The 26,873-nt window shown below is 32.7% G+C and overlaps 2 protein-coding genes across 4 annotated transcripts in view; one reads left to right on the top strand and one right to left on the bottom strand.

Annotated features, from left to right (window-relative positions):
• The window catches only part of LOC132705809 (rabankyrin-5), an 81,616-nt gene that overhangs the window by 5,825 nt on the left and 48,918 nt on the right, over positions 1-26,873 (top strand). The gene's annotated exons all lie outside the window — the stretch shown is intronic.
• Positions 11-26,873, bottom strand: LOC132705812 (uncharacterized). 2 transcript variants are annotated; one of them, XM_060676709.1, is made up of 3 exons: positions 26,026-26,873; positions 461-634; positions 11-406 (listed from the first exon to the last, which is right to left on the bottom strand). In XM_060676709.1, the coding sequence occupies exons 1-3, from the start codon at positions 26,060-26,062 to the stop codon at positions 129-131; spliced, it is 489 nt and encodes a 162-aa protein (XP_060532692.1). In that variant the 5' UTR covers positions 26,063-26,873; the 3' UTR covers positions 11-128. The 2 variants fall into 2 exon arrangements, with proteins under 2 accessions (XP_060532692.1, XP_060532691.1); XM_060676708.1 differs by lacking the exon at positions 26,026-26,873 and adding an exon at positions 17,720-18,221.

The raw sequence follows: 26,873 nt of genomic DNA, 5'->3' as shown, positions 1-26,873 counted from the left end.
TTTATTGGTATTGGGCATTTTAACAGTAAATAGATAAGAGGGAAATATGTCATGTATTTTTTAAATGTTAGGTCCACATCTGTTAGGGGTAGTATCACAGATATAAAGAGTCTGGGTGCATACTTTTGCTAATAAAAACTCATTCTGGTCAATATCACAGACAAGATGGAACACGCGGCAATAAAAGTCAAACTGTAGCCACCGGACAGTCCGGCACCATTGCACAAGTTCCCTTTACAGTAACAGTATTCAATGGTGGATGTCCGGAGCCCCTTGTCGTTGATTTTGAAGCACCCTTCTTCGTACGGTTCCTCGATCCTCACTTCGGGGTGCCACTTGCCATTCTCGACCCTTTGGGTTTCTAGTTTTTGATATGCACAGTTGCGTTCAACGCCATTGATCAGTGCTGGAAATAAAAATACTGTTAATCTCGATCCGTAGTGTCTCTGGAGGGTAGTACCTGGTATTTTGGCACTGGTCACTTTTTTCATGCAGAATGTTGAGAAGGGACAGTCGACCATAAATTTATCCGAAAAATCGATGTCCTTGCATTTGTAAAGGGTCTCGTTCGAGAAGTGGATGTAGGGTGCTAGGATGCACTTGTAGCACTGTATAGCGCTTACTTTGGTAATGCCTGAAACAAACTTGAGTTTTAGTTTAGGTTAGTTATTATAAGTAATTATGTTTTTAGAAAAACAGTTGAATATAAAAGTTGTGGAGTTTAATGTGTAGATTTAATATTACACTCCTATTTATATATAAAAAATAACAAAAAGGATATACCAAGGTATACCAGAGTATATTTTTTTAAAATTGAAACCCTGTATTTTATTTCATAAAAAGAAAGATCATTTTATGCTGATTTCAAAAATATATAACATTTTATTGTTACTTTTTACATTAAGACCAAAATTAGTCAAATATAAAATCATTGCCTAGTTGGCCATGCATCATCACGGCGTTACGCCAACGCCAGCCACGTCTTTTGTTTAACTGTGACAGTTCTGACATATTTTAAATGTTATTTTTCAAAATCCGATAAGAGAATATTAAAAAAAAATCAAAATAAAGTTTGTTGTATATAAAATAGGGCCAGCCGCGAATATATGGAAATTCATATGTATATTTTTGCCAGTTTTTTTTTTATATAAGACGATAATTCAAATTTTTCATCAATTGAATTTTTATCTATTTTTGAACAATAATAAGATTCAAGATATGCCACAACTGTCATAACTAAACAAAAGCGAGGATTATATTTTTCTCAAATATAATTTTATGAAATTATATACAAGGTTAGCCATTTAAAAAAAAACTTTGATACAAATATAAATACAACTTTTGTATTAAACCTTTTTTCTAAAATAGAAAATAAAAAAGTTACAGGGGTTAAGCATTTTTTCTTAATTTCTTAATTATTACCGATTGGAATTTGACAATTTTGTCGTGTTTACTTTTTGAGTTGGCTATTCCGGGCCTTTGTTACTACCATTCTCTGTTGTAAAACCCGCATCACTTTAGAACGTGGAGAAATAGTCACTAACCATAAACTTCAGGGAAAATTTTAATGGTCTGTGTGATTTATATCTGTGTTTCAAATACGCATCTACCAAAACCGTTGTACTGTGTTGGTTAAACAACCATCGCCTTAATTGGCTATGCTTGGGTTAATGGAACTATCGAAATATCGAAGTATTTTCGTGTTATTAACAAAAATATTGAATCGTGCAATGAAGCGGAACGGAAATTGTTTTATTAGCCGGCGGCGCCTTAAACAACGCGGCGACCACAACAAGGCCAGCAAAATCGACTCTGATTGAATAAGAGCCGAAAACGGGGCCGATGGCCTCGTTAATTACGTGATTCGAGTGGTACCGCAGAAACTTTAGTTCGGTCGCGTAGATTCGACGCCATTTACATTGTAATTCCACCGACGAACCGGCAAAAACAATAAACGCCGAATAACCTGGGATCGATCAATGCCCGTAGCGAGTTTGACGACGATTCCATTTCGGGACAATTTTTGAATTTTGTTATGGACAGCCTATGGGTTGCCGACGGTCGGTCGTGACTCATCCCGCCGCGTTGCCGCGTCCGACGAAAATTCGGAAAAACGGGTGGGCGCGCGGAGGTCAAAATTCTGCACGAGATAGTGGCGAATATTTTTTTTAGGCAATTTATCGGCCTTTGGCTTTTGGTGGGCGGACGTTTTGCCCGATAATAATGAACGACAAATTTTCTGTCTTATCCGGCAATTACAGTGCTTTCGCAGATAAACTATTTCGACTTCTTGAATGCAGTAAAACTACCGCGTCGGTCCTATTGTTAACAAAACGACTCTTTAAAGAAGAAGGAAAATAACAGACCGTAGCGATTTATTTTTTTCGTCTTAGTCGTTCCATAGGTGTCTGTTTATCTTTTCTCTCTAACTTTTGCAAGGTCTGCCTGGTCTCCTTCATCCTTTCGATTGGCAAGCCATTTGTTTGTGTCACATGTCGCCGGTGTGTGTGGTACCAATAATATCCCTAACTCGTTCATTGGTTGGTTGTTGCTGCTAATTGCCTCCGTTGCTCTTAGAGATTTCTCATTTTTTCGTTAATTGGCCATATTTATGTTAGGACGCTCGTAACTATGGCGTTATATATTCTTCTCTTCTGATATGTCCTGCCTTGCCCATTTCTCTTTCCAATGCACCATTTTGTGTAATTATGATATTTGCAGGCGTCTGTTCGTTTAATTACTGTATTTTCAAATTTATAATTTCAGTGTTATAGAGATACTTAAGAGAAACAACACATATATATATATATATATATATATATATATATATATATATATATATATATATATATATATATACCAATAAGGGATTAATGACTATTCATTATGCCCAAATATCACTCCATTGTTTTTGTGCGTGGTTTTTCGTTTAATGCTGTAAAAGCTTAGGTAGTTGTTATGTTTTCTTTCAATTGTTCAATTATTTTTCATTTTTCAAGACTATTATTATGATTTTTATTTATGTTATTCTATATGGCAGTTCTGTGTTGCTATCGCTATCTTTACTTACATCAATTATGAGTTTAACAATACGTTTGAAAGTATTATGAGAATTTTCTACAGTAATAACCGAATTTTTCCAAATAGCCAGGGGCGTTTCATAAATTTGTGTTTTAAATTAAATCGACAATACTGGTACTAAAGGGGGAGAAGAATTTAATGTTTGTAAGAGAGACGGCATAAGTCGTGCATTAAATTCCTTTTATCGTGATGTTAATATCAGATATTAGCCATGGGAAAAGTGCGTTGTAACAATGCAACAATGTTAAAATTTTTGTACATAAGCTGTGGCCATTTTAGTGTGCAACATTTGGGACTTATTTCTACTAACTGCACAAATAAAATACTAATATTACCAAAAGTTGGTGCATGTTCCAGAACTATATTAGGTGCACTTAAAATATATGCAAGTCAAGGTAGGAGAAAAGATACAAAAAATGAACACGAGTAAAGTAGCATTATTTAAAAAAAAAATCAGCGAAATGTTAAGAAGAGCTGTTTAGAATTAAAAATTATGCTTTAATATCAGAAACAGGGCCTAACAAGATTAAAAAGTTTTTTGTTCGAAAAAACATTTTGTTAAAATAATTTTAAGTACTGTCACAATTGATTCAGAATCAAATCAATTTAAACATTTTTTGTTTAAATTCCATCGTATTTGTCAAATTCACTAAGATAATTAATATCACTTGAAAATTTTATAAAAATTGTTTTTAAGTTGCCAAAGCATATTAAGAAGTCGTCATTTAAATAGCAAAATTTTTATTTTAAATTTTTGGTAAAAAAAGTTATAAATTATTGTCGTCAATTGACAAACATAATATGTTACTGAAATAATCGCGGCTATTCATGATATAAAGAGACAAGACTTTGACACTATGACACTCTGATGACATTGACTGTTATTGTCAAATAATAATTGCTTGATTATTAAAAAAAAATATTTGAAATGTCTCTTTCGAGTAGAGTTCGTTCTAATATGTCGAGATAATTATAAACCAGTGCGTGAAGCAGAAGGTATCTTTAATGGACGACATACGTTAAAAAAATTCACTATTCAACTGTTAGTAAGATTTGAACTCATTTCAGACATGCAGGATCTTTATAGTGTAAATACAATAGGTATAAAGCTCTTCAAACAATATATAATGAAGAAAATCGATTAAAAGTACTTTAGGCCCACAGAAGATCTGGATTATATTAATGTCCGAGATGCTCTGTTAACAACATTTATTTGCACGTTTCAAGAGCGAGAATGATCTGCGGCACGTGCATGTGGATTCAAGGATCGGCATGATTACCATAAACACGTCCTTTTTGGCGCTAAATTCACGTCACAACTAGCGGTGTTGTTTCTTTTTCCTTATTAACAAAAAAAAGCCAATATCGTCAAAAAACAAATTAATTGCGCAAAAATTTAACTGGCGATCCGTATTTTTGCACTACGTACGCACTGTCATTACTGTATTATTATTGGAATTTTTAGTTAATTTGTGTTTTGAAGAACGTATTAACAATGATCTATGGTGACCTCCCCGTTCGCCAGATATCACTCCAATAGATTTTAGTTTATTCGACATGTAATAATCTTGAAGATCTTGAAAACTCAATAAGACTCCATTGCAGAAATATAACGCTAAATGTACTGAGATCAACCATTTTTTATGTTAGTACAATTACATGCATCGAACGAGAAGGCGGGCATACAGAAACGTGTCGATAATTTATTGTTAAGTAGTTTATTTTTTCTGCTTCTAAATATGTTGTTATTAATAATTTGTCAAATTTTTTTAAATTATCCAACATAGTTCATAATATTAATATTATTATTCATTTTAGTAATTTTTTTATGGTTATCTGAGATTTCATGTTTTTATTCATTAGTTGATTTTTGTAATATTTTTTATTTTGTAAGCATTTGTTGTACATTTAACGTGTATATTGAAATTTAAATTGTATGAGTGAATCGTTTTAATTGGTTGGACTGTCGATTTGAAACGGTCGCTTCTGATTGGCTGGCAAAGATCGGTAGGTCGGAACAAGATGGTGAAACAGGAATGTCGCATTTTTTCGATTTGCGTTTCAATTTTACACTAGCCTCATCCACTTTTTTGCACAAAAATTATGAATTATTACAATTTGAAATAAAAAAATTTGCTATTGAAATGACTATTGTAATTAGCAATTCTTGGCTGCTGAAAAAGAATTTTTATAAATTTTTCTATATCGTTGCAACAAACATAAAATTAGCGTTTCGTTAAAAAATTACGTTGAAATTGGAATAAAAAATTGCTAAAGTGATTGCTAAAATAACTCGTAATTCTAAACAACTTTTCTTAATAGCATTTTGATCAATTTTTTGAAATAAGGGTCCTACTCTGTATTCTGTTTCACTTGCAAATATGATTATGTCTCAAATTTTAGCAATATTAGTATCCTATTTGTTATTTTATGGGTAATGGTTAACGAAATATTAGCATTTTGTTAACATATATTTATCCACACTTTTGTCTAGATAAAAATATATTTATATGTATATCTAGCACTGGCAACATTGCCTTAACCTGTGCGTCGCTTTAAAATGGAAACAAAGCCATCTCTCTTGAATATGTATCTATGGTGGTATCGTCTGTTCATAGATATGAGAAAGTGACTAACTGATCCGAATTAAGGAAAGACCCGGGCAAACTGTAAGAATGAAATATGGCCGAACAGGTCCGTACTATGCTTAGAATTTAATTATTTGGGGTTTTGTTAGGAAAGATATTAAACAATATTTATTTATTTATGTATGTATTTATGTTTAAATCTAAAATAAAATTACAAATTATTTTTATTACCTACTTAAAATAATTAAAATTATTCACATAATATATTAGTATCACTATCGCTATCATCGTCTGTTCTAATTATTATTTGTTCTATATTATTTGCAATATGGATATACGATTGTTCTGCTTTTTCTATGTTTAAAACTTCGATTTCTGTATGCTTGAGGACATTGGAGTTAATACGGGGAAAAACGTTATTACGACGAATGGTAGATTTCAGTTGGTGCCAAACATGTTCAATGGGATTAAATATACAGTGGCAAGGTGGAACTGTATAACCTCAATTAATTGCTTTTTGGTATAATCTTCGTGAAAATAAATGTCGTTATTACATATGTAGTTTTGGATTATTGCTTTTGTGTCACATGAGGAAGGGGTTTTAGTCAACTGTATACTGTGATAACTTGCATTGTCCATTACAATGACGCTATTAGGAGGAATGTTTGGAACTAGTTTGTTTTTAAACCAACTTTTAAATAAATCAGCGGTGGTGTCTTCATGGTAATCCAGAGAAGAATCTTTAATATTTTTCGCAGACAGAGAGAGTCCATTTGGAATCCAACCATCTTTAGAGCCAGCAAGCAAAATAGTTATTCTTTTACTTCTTTTTGATGGCGCGTTTGTTTTACACTTATCAGTTGAGTCCACCAAACCCTTTTCCGGGGTATCATAAGTGTCGAACCAGATTTCATCCAAGTAAATAATTGGCCTTTGTTGTTCTCTATAAATCCTAATTTTTTCTAGATATTCCAGTCGCTATTTGCGAATTCTAAAAGATTCCATTAAAACTTAACTTTTGTCAATTTTTTTAAATCTAAAACCCATGTGTTTACACTTCCATAAGGTAATTCTGCCACACTTAACACCGGCAACAGCAGAGCGAGAAAGCCGCAACCACGACATATAATATTTAATTAGTACAAACAATGTTTAGTTTTAAGAGTAAAGGTCCTGTAAAACCAACTCGTAATATAGTTAGAAATCGAAATCGAACTTAACACCGGTTTCATCTCTTTCAAGCCTCCTAATTAAGATATCTAATGTAGGCACGCTTTGTTCCTCGTATAACTGGTAAATTTTACGCCGTATTATATCTTGATCACCTTCATCTACACTCGAGAAAATGTCAGCATCGCTTCTTTTTTTCCTCGCTGAAATGAAATGAAATTTTCCATACAGTTGATGTTGGAATTTTCGTCAATGTGGCCGTTTCTTCTAAAGATGCTTGCTTGCTGGCACCACGTTCAAAGAGAGTCAAATAAACATTGTTTATAACTTTCTTAGTCTCAATAGAATAGTGTTTTCTACATTTGGGCGAGAGCATCTCCTGAGATACACTAGACTCGCACGTATTTTGCATAATTCGCACACATTGTTTTACACACGAAATAAAAATGATTACTAATGAACTTAAACTAAGTAGTATACCAAACCAAAGAATATTAAGCACAGGTAGGTATAAAATTTTACACACAATTTTACCTGAATTTAAATTCCGAAACTTTAGGTAATAATCTTGTTGCATTATATGTTAATGACCACCCTTGGATAATCCCATTCAAAATCAATTGGTCGCTTTCTTATATCTATCAACAGACCATATCTTATTTGATTGCAGCCCTTAAGTCAAAATCGTTTATCTGCGAAGGCACTATACTATCGGTTTACATTCACTGCAAAGGCAGTTGTTAAAGGTCCGATTTCTCGGTCTCGGTGAAATTAAATTGTTGCCACACGCGCGGCAGGTATTATAACGTAATGGCTGCGTGTTGACATTTCGCGTATCGCAATACTTAATGAATTAAATATATCGATTTCAATTTTTACGGTCCGTGGCGACGATCGTTCAAAAATGACACGGCACTCTCCGAAATAGTCGAAATACATAATGAATATATATATTTTTTGTAAGAGTTTTTGCATTGAAATCAGATCGGGCCCCGTTTTAAATGGCAGACAGCCTTATTGAGAAATTGAGTATTTACTTTCCAAAATCGATGTGATTGTTATGGCATATAATAACGAGGACATTAGATTTGTTTCCACATCGAATCACTAACTTGTTTATTACAATTTTCAAACCGTTCTTGTGCGCGTGAGTCACCAAAGTAGTTGTGTAGTTATTTATTTATTTATTGTGAATTTATGTGCACGCAATACATCGTATCAAAAAAGTATCCTCTAATTACAATAACATCTCAAACAAAAAAATCCTTAAATAAATTAATTGAAGACGTTAGTGGTGCAGCAAGAAAGATATCCTATGTTTATAATAATTACCCATTATTGTAGAGCAAAATAGATATTTAAGTAGCATCAAACTAAAACGTATGAAGTAGATCATTAAATCGAGAAAATAGAAAATTTTGAAGATTTCGTAGGTAATAAAAAAAACATTGTTTTTTTAAGTTTTAAGACAAACTAGTTGGAGACAAGAAAGGACTTTTTATTTTTCTTTTAAAAGATATCAATGATGTGAAAAAGATATCAACATCTAGCTCTAAAACAAAATTTTAATGATTTCGAAAATTAATTTAAAGAACTTTGTTTTTTTTTTAACTGTTAAGAGAAACTAGTTGGAGACAAGAAAGAGTTTTTTTTTTGGTTTTCTTTTAAAAGATATGACTGATATGGAAAAAATGTCAAAATCTAGCGCTAAAAGAATCGAAAATATTAAAGATTTCGAAAATAAGAAAAAAAAACTTCGTTTTTTTTTAAGTTTTAAGGGAAACGAGTTAAAAACAAGAAATCTTTAGTTTTCTTTTAAAAGACATTAGCGATGTGGAAAAAATATCAACACTTAGCGCTAAAAGAATAGAATTTTAAAGATTTCGAAAATAATAAAAAAAAAAGTTTTTTTTTTAAGTTTTAAGAGAAAGTAGTTGGAGACAAGAAAGAATTTTTTAGTTTTCTTTTAAAAGACATCAATGATATGGAAAAATATCAACAAAAAATTAAATAAAAAATTGATGGGTTCAATTTGGATATTTGATTTATTATAGATTCGTGTGTACAAGGTGACTCGTTCTGCCGTGAACACTACTTACAACTTTTTTATTTCAAATTGACCACCTTGTTTATTAATATTGATTTAGATAGACCTTTGAAAGAGGAGTTCAACGATGCATAAGAGTATGGGGTTTAAACCCAACGTTTCTAAATTATTGACGTTTATATTCATTATTGGTCCGATATTTAAATTGATTTATCTAAGGTATTTCAATTTTGTTTAAAATTCTCTTCGCGTGTAAAAAGAGATTTTCTTATAAATCTTACAGTGTCATCATCAGTTTTCTCATTTTTTTCACATGCACGATTGCTCAAGATCTACCTACAGTACAAAGTCTATTTTCCAAATAATTTGGAAAACACGCTTTCGAGAAACTCACGCCATATGCAATCCATAGAGATAAATGTTGAAAAAATATTATAACAAATGTAATATAAACGAAATATACTATAGCGGCATTTTTGCTCAGTCTTCATAATAGCAACATACAAAAGCACCTTTTCGCTTTCAATAAGTCAGTTTTCTCACGAAAAATGAGCGAAATTAGGCGTAGTACAAGACGCACACGAAATCGAGGTTTAGGAATTCCCCTACATTTGCGTATGCTTTTATTCGTTTGTAAAGTTGTCACATTAAAAACAAACATTTCTTGCAAACCACATCGTTATTGTTAAAACAAGAACTATTTATTTTATCGGTAATGTTTGATGAAATGTTAGATTGAATTAAATTTCTAATTTACCCACGTTTTTTGATTATACAGGTCACGAAAAATATTATTCGGTTATAGGGTTATCGTTAGTGTGACAAAGCTAAACGGAGATTTTAAAATCATCGAAACGCTATATTGCCAAACGCAGTTCCCATAATATAATTTAATTCTTATTAAGGGTTGCCTCGTTCTTGGTCCCGATTTCTTTTGCGCAATGTCGTATTTGAAATTACATTTTAAATTTTTTGCTGCGTTTCTTCACAATGCTTCAAAAATATACCTATTTATTGTTGTTTGTTTGTGCCGTTTGGACTAAAATAAAAACGTCGACCTTAATTTAAAAAAAAATCGAATACCTTTATTATAATCAAAACTGTCCGTCAGTCATAAAAAATAAAATAGAAGTTCTAAAAATAAAATTCCAGCTTTAATAATTATTTTATAAAAGGAGGCCCACCTCAAAGATTAACCTTCTTTTTTCGTTTTTCCTTGTAATAATTATAATTTTTTTAGAAGCTTCTACTAAACCAAAGGAAAAGTACCAATGGTCTGGTTTCTTAAAATACCAGCCCATACGTTGACCTATTCCAGGTACTGAGTCCTTAAAGCAATTGACCTGTGATGGTATTCTTGTGAATACCCAACAGCCACTGCCGGATTATGGCGACCATGTATGAATAATATAATCGCTTAAAAATCTTCATTTTGGCTTGTTCATGCGTTTCTCATGATCCACTGGTAAAATTTTTTGCGTGGTGTGTAATTAATAAGAATTATATCTATATTCCTCTTTAAAATATTCTGTACTGTTTTGAATTTTTTGAATATTATTGCAAGGAAAAGTTTACGTTTGCTAAAGCACTAACTTCTAAGTCGGAACGTTCCCTTTGATCCTTTGATCATTTAAGGGATACTTAGGAAGAAAGTAAATAACCATGCTTTTAAGAAGTGATCTATTTTCAAACTACCACTTAATAATTGGAACCTTTTCTTCGATCGAATATAATACCATTAAATAATATATATATATATATATATATATATATATATATATATATATATATATATATATATATATATATATATATATATATATATATATATATATATATTTTTTCTCTTAAAACTTCGCACGCCAATAACTCCAAAACGAAAAGAAATATTTAATTTATGTAAAAAGTAGTCAAAGTGTGGGGTCAAGTAGATATTTCCTAAAGTTTAAAAAATTCGGCGCCTGCAAAGAACTGGACGTCGCGACGCGTCGAAAAATTATTCGATTGCAGAGACTTTGGAAATACGCGCATACAAAAGTACATATTATTTAAAAACTTTTTTGTTATTTACTCAAACTTATTTACTTTACCCGTTTCTAAGTTATACCGATTTAAAGTAAACATTTCTTGATTAATAAAAAATGTGATTAACGCTTATTTTTACAAGTATGCCATGAATGTTAGTTACTATGGCAACCATTGTTATCGCAGTTGTTTTAAGTGCAATTACAAACGTAAGTTGTTATTGCTGTATCAAAAAATTGTCACATTTTGTCACAAGAAATATCCAAATTTGTTCGGTTTAAAAAAACTAAGAATTATTATGTGAAAATGGTGCAATTTAGCAATGAGGAAAAAGTAGACATGTTACTGGTGTTTGGAGAATGCAGATGCAATTGTAGAGAAGCAAAAAGAGTTTACGCACGGCGTTATTCGCATAAAAGAGTCCCCGGGTGAAAAGAGTTTCTATGTAGAATTCTCCACGAAGAACTTATGGTAACACCGGTATTTTCTTTTATCTCTGATAGGGATATCTTGGGGTTATTATCAACCTGCTGAATTACAGCAACAGTATTTTCATCATTTGTAGCCGTCCTGTTACTATCTCTTTTAGGTTTTATGAAGCTGCCATATTCTCTTAAGTTTTTACATAAACTTGAAAAGGTTTTTGCAACGGGGACTCTTTTATGCGAATAACGCCGTGCGTAAACTCTTTTTGCTTCTCTACAATTGCATCTGCATTCTCCAAACACCAGTAACATGTCTACTTTTTCCTCATTGCTAAATTGCACCATTTTCACATAATAATTCTTAGTTTTTTTAAACCGAACAAATTTGGATATTTCTTGTGACAAAATGTGACAATTTTTTGATACAGCAATAACAACTTACGTTTGTAATTGCACTTAAAACAACTGCGATAACAATGGTTGCCATAGTAACTAACATTCATGGCATACTTGTAAAAATAAGCGTTAATCACATTTTTTATTAATCAAGAAATGTTTACTTTAAATCGGTATAACTTAGAAACGGGTAAAGTAAATAAGTTTGAGTAAATAACAAAAAAGTTTTTAAATAATATGTACTTTTGTATGCGCGTATTTCCAAAGTCTCTGCAATCGAATAATTTTTCGACGCGTCGCGACGTCCAGTTCTTTGCAGGCGCCGAATTTTTTAAACTTTAGGAAATATCTACTTGACCCCACACTTTGGCTACTTTTTACATAAATTAAATATTTCTTTTCGTTTTGGACTTATTGGCGTGCGGAGTTTTATATATATATATATATATATATATATATATATATATATATATATATATATATATATATATATATATATATATATATATTATTGGGATATCATCCGTTCGTTTGTTGAACTCCGACTAGGATCCTGCTGATATTTGCAGCACGTGGCGTAGCAGCCTATTAGAAGTAGCTGGCAAAGGGAACAACAGATTTACTTTAAAATATACGGAGTGATGTGTAAGTAGGTGCGCTATCGTTCTGAAATATTTTCAAGTTTGCATTGTTGCCGACAGTTCCTGAAACATATATAGGGTGTTTTAGAAGTAGGATTTTGTACGAGAGTTCTAGAAACACGGATTATTTCCATTTTTCGAAAGTCAATAATCAATCGATCATTCATGTCAATCTCCAAAGCATTCTTTGTAAACAGAGAACAATTTTAAAGATCATACTTTATTAGATTTTATTGGATTATTATAATTAAAGCGGATGCTGAGAAAGCTTGAAATAGTTGGAAACTCAAATTAAATGAAAATGAAGTTTATTCTGTATATGTGTGAAAATTTCTTCGAAATGATGCGAGTTCAATGTAATGTATAACTCTTTGATCAAGAAGTTTTTTTATTGGTACATCTATTGTTGGCATTCGCTCTAAATCTTAACGCCATAACTTTACATTCGCAAAAGTTATATAGTGAAGGAAAGATACATTTATCTCCGTGTGGGTTGGCGATTTTTCACAATTTTAAAAATATATTTGCATTCAATTTTGCGTTAAAATAGTATATTATGCAACAAGTGCGGTAAACGGCATTTGACTCACGAGTTTATTTGACACAAGCGGAGCGCAGCGGAGCAAGTGTTTAATAAACGAGTGACTTAAAAAGTTTACCGAATGTGTCGCATACTATACTTTTTCTACGACCTTTAGTTTTTGACTACATTTTCGCAAAACAACACAAATACATTCACCGACATGATCGTCAGAATTGACAAACGTCAAAATTCAAAGCGTGGGAAATATCTTCGAAAACATCCGATTGCTCCCAAATCCGTGCGCTTAAATCCCGGAAATGGTTCCAATCCGTGGGAAATGAAACTGACGTGGTAAAGTGACGCTTCCCGCACGCTAGATTAGTGTGTAATTAGGTATTTTACAGACGGGAGTAGAAAAATCGAATTAATGGTGTGCGGACGCTGGAAATGTCGGAAAAGTATTTCGGTAACGATTCTCTAAAGGAAACGAGCGGTTCAGAAGTGACAGTGAGTCAATTAACCGACGAAAATATTGATAAAGTAACAGAAGTGTTGGTTAATAATAGCAAATTAACTATTAAAGAGATAGCGGCGGACTTGAGATTGCCAAAGGTCTGGGTTTAAGTCGTGTAGCTGCAAAGTTGTGCCAAAAGAGAGACCGTGTTGATGTCACAAAAGAGATGACTTTCCAGGCTACGTCCGATCTCACATTCATGAAAATGATCATTATTGAAGACGAGACCTGGGTTTATGAGTACAACACGCAATCCAGGTATCAGGAAAGTAAATGGCGTTCACGAAATGAACCGAGATAAAAAAAAAACACGTCGTTTTCAGTCAAACAAGAAGGCAACTATGCATCATGAATTTTTGCCAGAAGGCCAAACAGTAAACAAAGAGGTTGGTAAGGAGACGTTTGCTCGAAGCAATTCGCCAAAAGAAACCAGAAAACTTGTGGATTTTGCATCATGATAACGCACAAAAAAATACACCAAATACCGTCCAGCAGCCACTGTATTCACCTGATTTGGCTCCCTGTGACTTCTTTGTGTTCAATCGAGTCAAAAAACCCATACGGGGAACGCGTTTCAGCAGCAAGTAATAGCAACATCGCAGGGAGCACTACTTTATATACCAAAAACCGAATGTAAAAAATATTTCGAGGTTTCAATCGAGCACTGGCATAAATGCGTTATCGAAGTAGATTTAGATGAATAAACTTCTATTTTTAATTTTCTGAATAAATTCCGGGAAAATTAATTTTTATTTTAAAGAAGGTGAAAGATTAGTATAGGGAAACTTCGATATTAAAGAATATACAGGGTTCCTATTAAAAAAAATCAACAAATTGTGTTTCTAGAACCCGTACAAAATCTTATTTTTAGAACACCCTGAATGTTCCATCTATATGCAGATTTTTCTTTCGATAACGGTAAGACATAGGTACAGGGAAACCTGAACAAAATCTACGATATTTCTTCCTTTGAATTTAAACATGAAATGATATACAGGGGGTGTCATTTAAACTGAGCAAGATATTGCCGCGTTTCTATAGAAGCGGCAACACTGCGGACTTTAAATATTTTAGAGCTATAGAGCACAATTCTTATATCATTCCGTATAATTTAAAATAAATTCACACCAAACAGCCCGAACTAATGTAGAAACAAACCTATTGGGAGTGCGTCGCAGAGCTAAGAAAGTGACACGCCCTCGGGCAGTGCTTATGCGGCTTTGGGAAATTTGGAAGGCCGACCTGTATATCAATTCTAAGAGCTGGGGACGAGTGCGTTTCGTAACGGCCTTGAAATAAAACGTCGGACCGAGGCTGTAACTATCACGACACGCTGCAATTCGGCAAATATAAATTGATTATCCCGTTACTTTCGATTTTCGGCAAGATAAGCTGACGAATACGATAATAGATAACAAAATACAGATAAGAGAAATTTTAATTAAGGTTACGACTTGCAAATGATGATTTTTTTCGAAATATTTTTTAATTTAAAAATTATACCAGATCACTCCCAACCTCTAGCGATAAAAAGTAAATTTTAAAGCCAAATAGCCTTCCAAATTTGGTACGCCAGATTTCGTTCAATCATAATAATATTTGGGAAATATATGAAAAATGCACTTAAACGGCTTTTCAAAAAGTGAGAAAGAGTATCAACAGTGTCATGCGTCAAATTAATAAATATAAATTTTGTATTTTTTTTTCCAATTTTTTCGATATAATTCACATCCAATACTTTGACTTGTTTTTGGCTTGAAATTTTTGTTTTATTCAACGACTCTAAAACACATAAAAAAATAAAAAAGAAGAAAATAATATACGAATATAAGAAGAACAACAAAATAATGGAAATGGAAAGACAGCTCACTGATTAAAGATAAGCCGGAGTCTTACTTGAGTCAGCTGTGACGCCATGCCCATGGTTTACTTTAGCTCTAGTCACCCATCTGATTATTTCGATGTTAGTTCTATTTGTATTCGTATCGTATACATATTTAAAACTGTTGATATTTTAAAAATTGCAAATTGAAATGAAAAAATAGTTAAAAGTAATTTTTGCCAAATGGAACTACTTTCATTTTTATTTTAGAGTTTTTGTCGTACTTAAAGAAAAACGGTGACTTTGCGCAAGGTTACCTATTTCAATAAGTTTTACCGAGTGATCATTTATAATGTAGCCTCACCCCTCCTTTTAGCTTTTTTATTTAACGTTTGGGAAAAAAACGTCAAATACAGAAGTTGTTTAAAAAATAGTAAGCTATTTACGAGATATATTTTTATATATACAGGTTGTTTCAGGAATCAGCTACAAATAAAAGTTATAAAAAGTTTTAAAATAATGTATATTATACGTTTAATAAAATCCCCTAAACATTCTGCACATCTCCCGTATATGTCGTATATCCAAATCCAATAGTTTTTGGGATGTATGCGCTTTTAATATAAAGGCAACATTCAAAAGTAAAATAATATTCTAGAATTTATAATTTATATCTTAGTGAAGTATAATTGTGACAAGTGAAGTTGCTCGACTAGTCTCCCATTTTCTTTAATACGTCTATGTATGTTCTCCGTAATCTTTCCGATAAATTGGGAACATTTTTCATTTAGACTTTGAACTTCTGTTCTAATCAGGTTTTTCAGATGCTGTCTGTTTTCGATGCTATTTGCGTTTACACGATCTTTTAGAGTTCCCCGTAAAAATATATCCACCGGCGTCAGGTTAGGACTGTTGGGTGGTCATTTTATTGTTCGATTTTTTCCAATCCATTCGTTAAACCTTTGATTTAAATACTCTTTAACAAATACTATACAATGAGGGGGGAGCACCATCTTGTTGAAAGACGAGGTTCCTTAGTTGTTCCAATGGGGAGCTCATTATATAGTTCTCTAATTCATTCGTTCTGAAGAAAATTTAGATAACCATTACCGTTTAAAGTAACGTCCAAGAAATGAGGAACTATTATCCTGTTATTTAAAATAGCAGACCACATATTTACAGTTCGACGTCCTTGAAATATAAATTTCCTGTAGCAATGAACATTTACTGTGGCCCACTGCTGTTTTTCCGATTAATCGTGCCACTGATTGAAAAAGATGATGACTCGTCTTTTAATTACCCTTTTAGCCCTTTTTATTTGCTTTAACAAACATTTCCAAAATTAATTGTTTTTCTCTTTCAGAATAAACTATACTAAACTATACTAAACTATAATAACTATACTAAACTATAATAAGAAGAACGTAAGTTTTGCAAAATCTGTACCTGTCACTATCAGTTGTAACAAACATTTTGTTTTTTTTTATGTTGCTTTTATGTTAAAAGCGCATATATCTCGAAAACTACGGCGAAACGTGGCGAGAAAAACAGTCGAGAACTACAAAGAACTGTCACCAGTTTATGTTAAGTCAATTTTTGTTAGTTATTTTAGTACACGAAAAAATCCTATGTTTTTGCGATATTTCTTTGAAAAAGAAATTAAGGAATGGAGAAAACACTAATGGTAAATAAAACAAATTATTTGGGGGTCCTATTTCTAAATTTTTAAAATTTTTCTATTATCGTTTAGCGCTGTATCTTGTACAGAATAAAATTTGTTCCGTTCTTAGAAAGTACATATATTTTGTTATTTGACAGTAATAGGTGCCATTTTTATAGCGTTCGATTGTTTTTCAAATAGGCGACCTCATACAAAGTCTCCTTTTTTTAAAATTCCAAATACGATTAAATCATAAAAATCTTGTGTTTCCATTTGAGCTTTTTTTTTTTAAATAAGCACCTTTTTTCTTAGTTTAAATTAAAATTAAAATCATTAATTATCTTTCCCATAAATTAAATTTCAATTTATTGATCAAATCGTTAATTATTTTCGTTTTATGCAAAAACTGTCGATTTTGGGAAGGGCTATGTTACCTGAAAATTACTTAAAATTTCAAGAGCAACCGAAAAATGGAATACCAACATTTCTATTTAAAATAAGAAAGTTTGATCTCTTATAAAAAAAAACAATTGTGGCATGTCATCATAATTCCTGGGATATATGACCATTACGGGACATTTGACTAATACTGTATAACAAAGTCACTTTTAACGTAAGATCTTAGAAATATGTATAAAAATCTCTAAAATAAGAAAATTGTTATACTTTATAGATGACTTTAAAAGTAAAAGTGGATCCAAATAACTTTTGTGTTAATTTTTTTTCTTTTTGTTTACGGCTCTTAAACGCGGGCGGAGTTTTAACACCAAAGGGTAATCATGGCGCGCCCCGTAAATTTCTACCCGCGACGTACCAGCCGTACTTACATTCCAAGACAATCAGTATAACGGCAGACAAGTATCGGCACGTCTTCATTTTCGCGCGACAATTTACGACGCTGTCAAAACTCTTCGCCGCGATCCATCTCGGTCGGCCGCGTTTCCCCACGGACCGTCGAAAAAAATTCGTCGGTTTTTGTTTTTTCACAGAACACAGACGACTCCGATCTATCGAATATCTCGCGTTTTTGGCGACAACGCGATCGCAGTAGGCCGATCTATATGAGCACGGACAACCGGCGGCTTTTCGCGTTTCCGGTGGTCAACGATCCACGGCCTACTGCGACGTTTGAGTAATTTTTAAGCGCTGGCACGCGCGGGAACGTTGTTTATTGTTTTTGGAAATGTTTTCGCCGCCGACCGGCGAAAATTCCAAAAATAGTCGTGGACGTTTTCGGACGCGCGCGTTTTTTTTACCTTCGCAAAAGCTATTCGCCAATATACGCAAAAATATGCACGAACAAGATCGTGCCGCTTCTAATGCGTTCGAATTTTCGGTGTTTACTAGTCGCGACAGTCCAACCATTCAACTGGTGTGGCGCGAGATATCTCGGCGACGTTGCCGGTTGTCGCGATCTAAAATACCCAACATCTCCTCACGTAATAAGATTGTTTTTTTCAATATTTTACTTTTCTATCTTTGAAACAGGCCAAATTAATTATGAAATGTGGTTAGGCCAGCGTATTAGAAAGATACATTCCATTTAGAAACAGACCTCGTCTTCTAAGCCCTTTGTAAAAAGTTAATTTTTGCGTCTACTTAGTACATACCAATCCACACTTCAGATTTGAAAGAGTTACGAAAATATATAATTTTTAACATACGAGCTAAAGTTGCTTTTTTTTTAAGGGGAGCGCTTTTTATGCGCTTTTCAAAAATGAATAATTAATAACGCCGGCTGATCTAAATTAAGTGTTCATCATTGGTAATTTTGTTGTGAGTAGAAATACAAAGACGGCTAAGTTAGCAAACTAGTAAAAATTTTTCCACCGATTGCGATGCTGAAAACATAAAAACAATTGAATGTAGGGTTTAGGAAAAAATCATTAAAATATACTCTTTTTAAATGGTACACCCTGTATATTTATTACTCTGACATTCGTAAATCACCGACAGATGAACAACAAGATTGCTTTCGAAAAATCGTGGCAGTACGAAGCGTCTGTCTGAAGTCATTACGCAGCTTTGTATTTTTTATTTGGTCCTATAGGGACGCATTGTTTTTCTATCGTGCTCCTTTGGACCACCAACTTTCGCAAAATCGATGTAATTTTATTGTGCATGTATCCTGTATAAAGTGACTTTCACGTCTTGCAGAACATCAAAATTACGGCAAACTTTGGTAGATATTAAAATTTGAACTGTTAATTGTGATTTAAAATGATATTTTTTCAAGTATCTCTGATAGACAACTTAAACTCTCTCGCTCTCTACACAGTTTACGATACTGTTCAAATAAAATTATCGCATCTTTAACAGTTTTTCATTTACCACTAATAATTTACCCACAAAAATGAAAATTTTTAAGAACTTTTAGATTTTTTGCCCATAAACGACACACCCTGTATATAATTCGACCAATGTTCGATATTGAGGTCATAACCCTGGATCTCCCACTTTTCCTGGCATCTGAATTTTTTTCAATAGAGTAAATGGTTTTCGAGAAAATGCTTGTTTCCTAAATCCCATGCAGTACGTCGTAATAGCAAATGACGTCATGGCGGCTAGATTGAGTGCGAGAATGATTTTCGTTTGAATTTTTCCAAATATCCCGAACAGCGTATGTGATAGACGTAAACCGTAAATCGGCTTAATACTTTACGAGAAAAATACTTTTCCTAGAAGCAAAAATAAGCTAAAAAATAAATTTCAATTTTTTTTTAAGTACATCGCGACTTTTGATTGCGCTTAACGTTCTTGCCGAATCTGTAGTCGATAGCTGCACATTCAAGACAACTAATATATCATATATTATAGCACGAAATATCCCGAACAGCCTGTTCAAGATGTGGAATGGTTAAATAGAAAAGTTTTAAGCGTCTATGCAGCCGGTTTAACCATATCAAAGAAACTGACAACTGACACACAGTCTTCTAGTCATAGCCAATTGTCTTTAAATGAAGAATCCATTTTTTAGTTTTTTGCAAATTGCCGACGCACCCTGTAAATTTCATAAAAATCTTATTCCTAATGATTTTTGATCCGGATCTCGTGCATCTTTTCGTTTAAGTTTTTTTTTCGATATTTGCAATCGTTTTTGGGAAATGTTTTTTTTGCAGATCGTTGCAAACGCGATTTCTGATTCTTTGAAAATACTTCCCGACCCCTCAGAATTCGATTTTATCGATTTTTATCGATATATTAGCATAACATTGAAAATAACCGAATTATCAGCACTTTTCTCCACGTGTTCGTTTATTACAAAATTTTTTCGGTTTTATTATTTCTAAAAATTTGATAAAGGCGCAGGAAAAATTGGTCAAATGCTGCGCAAAATAATGACAACCCTAATAAATAGAAAATTACTTTTAATGTGTTAATTATTAGTATTGTTATGTCAATTGTTATCAACTACTTAAATTAATTTTTACTGTATCACTTATTCACTAATGGTTTTTACACATCAAGAAAAGTGTAACATATCAGAATATTACTTGACATGCAGTAAGGGAAGAGAACGATACACAAACCTATATCCACGCATTTATCGCATTTTTAGAAATAATGAAACCTTATCCTTTAATACTGTCCAAAGGATTTTCAAAAACGCAAATTTTGCCCTTATAAATTCCGACCAGTTGAGGTGCTTTTGGCAGGGGATGCAGAGAAACAGAAGAGTTTTTTTGTTATTGTCATTTGTCAACAACATAATTTTCGATATATTTTGCACACTGAAGAATGCAATTTTTGAAATTCTGGAATTTATAATCCAAAAAAATCATTATCACCGGAACAATATGTTGTTACAGAAATTAAAGTGATGTTTGGGTTTTTCGTTTAATTTTTGATAGTTGAAAAAGATTAAACGATTGAGCGATTTATATCACCTGATTTCAGAGCTTGACTGAAACTGGCTCGTATTTTACTCTGCACCTGCTTATATATTGTTTAAGGAGGGCGCTAATGAGGGGCATAAACACCGTCTCGGATGACTGATTCCCAAATTGGTGACTTGAGTCGCGGTTAAGATGGTTAGGTTGTTTATAGATTTCTATAGACTCTCGGATTTTTCGTTGGTAGAAGAACTGGTTACATGCAAGAATTGTAGTTTTATCGAATAAAATTTTATGGCCGGTTTCATGAGTGTGTTCGGCAACAGCTGATAAGTTTATTTGTCTTAGTCGTGAGGCTCTTTCGTGTTCTTTGAGCGTAGTTAATATTTTTCGTCCGGTCTCTCCAACGTATTCTTTGCCGCATATGCATGGAAGGCTGGCATCTCAAATGGAATTTTGTCTTTGACGGATGCTGAGAGATTTTTGGCCAAGGGGTAAATCTGGTTTTGACGTTATACTTCTTTAGAACTTTTGATATGTGGTCAGTGATATTTTGAATCTAAGGAAGGACCACAGTGGCAGCTTTCGGCCTCATTGCTACTGGAAGGTTAATATCTTTAATGTGTAAATTATTAGAGAGGAGAGCAGAGGTAAGGTACACCTTATATCAAAAGTTCTAAAACCAGATTTACGACTTGATATGCTCCCAAATCCGTGCGGTAAAATCCCGGAAATGTTCGAAGTGGCTGGGATATATGGGAAATAAAGTTACACGCTTTGAATTTTGACGTTTGTCAATTCTGACGGTCATGTCAGTGAATGTATTCGTGTTGTTTTGCGAAAATTTACCAAACTAACCAAAAACTAACGGTGGTAGAAAAAGTATAGTATACAACACGCTCGGTAAACTTTTTAACTCACTCGTTTACCGCACTTGTTGCTAGCTATGGTTTAGTATCCTTCTGTTATTTCACATTACATTATATTTGACTTTGACAAGATTTTAAGAATAAAGTTTTTAGTGTTTTTTATGTTGTATTTGTATAAAAACTGAAATGTCGATGATTCGGATTCTTTTACTTATCCGGATTATCGAGTCTATACTGTATCTCGATAACTTTTCTGAATTTAAAACTAAATAATTTCTATAATTATAATACTTAGTACAAAGATTGTAACTTAGTTTTAAGCAAAAAAAATCGACTACAAGCTTAACCGTAAAATGTCAAAAATAATGACATAACTTCTTTTATATTGTATTTGAATTTTTTTATTGGGATTTCATTTTTAATATTTTTTTGGGAATGCCACCGGGCGTTTCCCGACGAAAACGACATCACGGCAACGTCGCCTCTCGACTTGTTATGATTTACTTATCGAAAACGGGCGTGGACTTTGCGCCAACGGTTGCGTTAAGGTTTCGACCAACACCTCGAATCCTTTAAAGAGTGGATCTGATGAACGTGTGCGTTTCTGCGTTGGTATATTAGTACATTTTGGGCAAATCACGCTATAAATTTAGTTATAGGAGCGGAAAAAATGAAAGCGAAAAACCCCATTACGTGCGCATTTAAATGCATAAAATTTTCAGAATATGTTCATGGAAATTAAAAAAAACAGCAAATATTGCATTTTTATTATATAAACAATTTTGAACATTAATGTTACTTTAAATAGCAAAAACTGTTCCTTTCTAATTATTATTTGTGATTTATTAAAAATTTTTTAGTAAATTGAAAAACATAAAAATCTTACAGTGACCAAATATAATAGCAACTTGCAGAAAATACAATTCGTAAATTAACAAACTATTATTTGCAGTTATAAAAATAATTGATAACTAAATGTTTTCCCAAAAGAAAATGGTGTCTTTTATCTGTAAACATATGTCTCAAAATTGAGTGTTTTAACAGAAAAAGAAAACTATTTCTGAACTAGATAGAGTAAAAACGACTTGCATGTTAAGGCCTTGATCTTTGAGAAACATGATTAAAACCACTACTAATCGAGATATACTGCGTTTTTCAATTTTCGGCCCTTTTGAAAATTGCCCATAAGTTGTTTATTTATGAAAATTTTGGATTCGGATAAAAACATTAATAGGGCATTTTTTAAAGACAAATGCATTGGCGATTTTTACTACAGTTCTCCGCTTTCTCCTAAATGAATACAACTTTTATTTTGTATGGCAATCATAGTTGCCTATGGTCTTAAAAATGTGTCAAGTCCTTTTCAGACATATATATTTGTCAATATTTGTAATGGAAAATGCGAAAATATGTTTGTATTGTTAGTCGGCCGTGCATAGAGCTATCAATGTCAGTTACTTTTATTTAATGCTAAATTTTGGGCTTTAACAGTATCTGGCTGTGCCGGTTGTTTGACTTTCTTGGTCCTTTGCGCTATCAAGTTTAATTCGGGATATAATATTTTTAATGTTAGTGTTATCAACGTAAAGCACTGAAACTCTTCATTATTATTATTTATTGCGGTTGGAGTGTCATGGGCGCCCTCAAGGAGGAAGTGAAGCGGAATTAGTTTAAAGGCTACGATAATACTTGTCATGTCAAGTAAAATTGTATTCCTATTCCAATTAATTAATAAGTACGCTATAAAAACAAAAAAATGTAGGTTTATTTTATATAAAATTATAAAACTAATAAACACTAATATAGGTACTAAAAAACGAAAGAAACTATACTACCTAAACTAGAAACTTATGTATCTATATATACTTTACAACATTCAAGTAAAAATACATACTTTATTCTTTTTGAGAAAAAAAATTCGTTATTTTTGTTTGTTTATTTTTTCTCAATTCAAATTTCATATTCTCTATATGCTTCTCAACCTTCCAGAACCCTCGCATAATATCATCATATTATCACTAGATTGCAAAAAAATTTGTAACAATTTTAGCAATACAAAGCGCTTCAGAATAACTTGGTACTTCGTCCTGTTGAACATCATCGTCGCTTTCGTTACCAGAGCATTGGGAAACTTCAGTAATAATATCATTAAACGTTAATAACTAACTCCGTTGTTATTAAATTATCATCAACAGTTGGGAAGCTATCCAGCTCAGGAAGATACATTTCAATGTAGGTTAGATCTTGGCCGCTATTGCGCAACGAATTACTTAGGGGAACCACCCTCTCCTCTTTGTCATTATTGTTGTACATCTCGAACCACTGAACCAGAGGTGAGTCATTTTCTGAATCAAACGCATCTTCGGATGTTATTAGACCTGCATGTTGAAACCAGTTTGAAATAGTGGTTGAAGTAATATCATTCCAATAAACCTATAGAACAAGTCAAATTCGCACCTTGTACTCTCAAAACCGAAAATCAATTATCCACAAGCTAAACGATTTAGGTCTAGAGGCATGATACATCAAAAGGAATTTAATTTGCTCTTAGAATATGTGATAATATACAGGGTGTTCCATTTAAGAAAATGCAGTTTTCGCCATTTTTGTATCTGATGGGCAAATTAACGTTTTGACCAACTATATACAGTAAACTCCGTTTCTAACGTACATGGGATATAACGTACTTCCGGGTATTACGTACATATTTTACTGGTTCGACCAAAATACCCTTGATTTTTCATCGGATATTACGTACCATATATAACTTCTACTACGGTTATAACGTACAATATTTTCACTATTGTTCTGGTTGTAAAGTACAAGTGGACGCTAAAACCGGGGATTTTTCAGTAATCATTTGCGAAGTTTTTTCTGAAACTTTATTGTTCTATGGAAAGGTGCGCTAGCACTATTTTGAGTTTATGGTTAAAATAGCGAATCGGCACAAGTCTTTAACTGTAACTGTAGGATCGGTAAGGCGGCAATTACTAGACAAAAGAAATAGGCAAAAGCAATAATATCTACAATTTGGAGTAATCGCAAAAACATCAAGAAAACAAGTGACTGTAAATCGCACAGGATTAAAAAAAAAATAGAAATCCTGTACGTTCAGATCTAGATAAAGCTTTTTTACCATGGTTTCAAGTTCGAAGATCCGAAAAGTGGTCCAGTTGTGAAATGTAAAGTCGAAGCGTTAGCCATGGGATTACAGGGTGATGATTTTAGTTGTTCTACAGGTTTATTGTTTGGACAATATTGGAATGATGTTACTTCAACCACTATTTCAAACTGCTTTCAGCATGCAGGTCTGATAAAATCAGATTCAGACGATGACTTACATGTGGTTCAGTAACGACGATGACTGGAAGGTTCTCCTAAGTAGTTGGTTGCGCAATAGCGGCCAAGATCTTACCAACATTCTTCTTCCTGAGTTGGATAGCTTCCCAACTGTTTATAATTTAATAACAACGGAGTTATTAACGGATAATGATATTATGACTGAAGTTTTACAGCCAAATGATCCTCAAACACCTCAAACAACAGGACGAAGTACTAAGTTATTCTGAAGCGCTTTGTATTGCTAAAATTGTTACATATTTTTTTGCAATCTAGCGATAATAGGATGATATTATGCGAAGGTTTTGGAAGGTTGAAAAGCACATGGAGAATATGAAATTTGAATTGAGAAAAAATAAACAAACAAAAATAACGATTTTTTTTACTCAAAAAGAATAAAGTATATTGTAATAGATAGATAAATTTTTAGTTTGGTTAGTTTAGTTTCTTTCGTTTTTTAGTCCCTGTATTAGTGTTTATTTTTTATATTTTCCTATAAAATGAAAATATGTACGTAGCTACATAATTTTTTTTTGTTTTTTTTATGTTTTGGTGGGAAAAATTAAGAAAATAATTATTTTCTCGAAAACTGCCGAAAATGGGTACAGGAAGGTATTATTCAAAAACAAACTTATAGTATTTTTTTTCATTTAGGTGCCACTTATTGTAAGATACATGTGATGATGTTGTACTTGTTGCGTTTTGTTTGGTTTCACGTAAATACTGCTGGTAAATAAATAAATAAAAGTATTAGCGGATCGAAAAATCCAATAATATTCATTTAAAAATTCAATGTTGGTGCCATTTTTTCCTAAGAAGCGACAACATCTCAGCGTTAAAAATATTTTTGATCGCCGCTTATGGAACTAATCAAATTTTCAAAAAAATCCTATGTACTGTTCGCCGTAAACATTTATGGTGCCATCAATCGTGGACCGCCCCGTATATTCGGCTATTTCTGGATTTATGTCTAAATGTTTTTTAGCAAAGCCATAATTGTAGGATACTAAAAGTATGGATATCCTCGCTTTAGACTACTTTTTTATTATAGTAGAGTGTAAAAAAATAAAAATATAACTAAATATATATCACCTTTTTCTTGAATTGCGGCCAAAAGTATTTTAGGCATACAATTCGCGAGACTCTGGCATTCCTTTGGCACACTTCCTTAATTTTAGACCTTAATCCTCTCAATTTTTCTACCACATTCACGTCATGACTGCTGGAAATCCAATCCACAATGTGAATAGCATGATTTTCAAACAAATAAATCTCTCTGGTGGACACAATTTTTGAATGATAGGAATTTAATTTGTTTCCAGTATTTCTCGATACTTCTCTGCGTTAACTGTTCTGTTTATGAAATGAATAATTCCCGAAAGCAAAACTTGCAGTACGCTTTAAGCAGTCTTTATGGAAAGCCTCATTTTTTGTTCTTATTTCAATTATCACACATCAAATTTTGACTCATCACTAAAAATAAAAGAATTCCAATGTTCCTGTGACTCACTCGTTCTTTACGCCAAGATAAGCTCCTTTTTTCTATCGCTCGGTTAACAAAAGCTTTCCGTTCGCCCGAAACATTTACATTCGATTCGAGGTGTACTTTTTGAAATAAAGTTATGTATTGTATAAAATTCAAAGCCGCTTTTATGAATCTGTATGCAGATTTTCCAATTTCATTCCATTCAGATGCAAATTCTAACTAACTCCCTTCTTTGACGATCCGTAACTAAGTGAGGAGGCCCTCGGAACTTTTTTACTTAATATCGGTCCTACCATTTTCCCCAGTCTATTTGATAATGCCACTTGCCCCATCACACATTTTAATCATTAAATCATTAATTTTCTTCAACCATTTTTTCACAGACTGATGCAAACTGTTCACTTAAATTTGTTAAAACTAATATTTTGCATTTTGTTAAGTTGACATGTTTGTG

The sequence above is a fragment of the Cylas formicarius genome, unplaced genomic scaffold (genome assembly GCF_029955315.1).
Source record: "Cylas formicarius isolate icCylForm1 unplaced genomic scaffold, icCylForm1.1 PGA_scaffold_8__14_contigs__length_24414737, whole genome shotgun sequence".
Classification (NCBI taxonomy): domain Eukaryota; kingdom Metazoa; phylum Arthropoda; class Insecta; order Coleoptera; family Brentidae; genus Cylas; species Cylas formicarius.
Note: the sequence above shows the minus strand (reverse complement) of the source record. Positions and strands in the feature narration are given on the sequence as shown.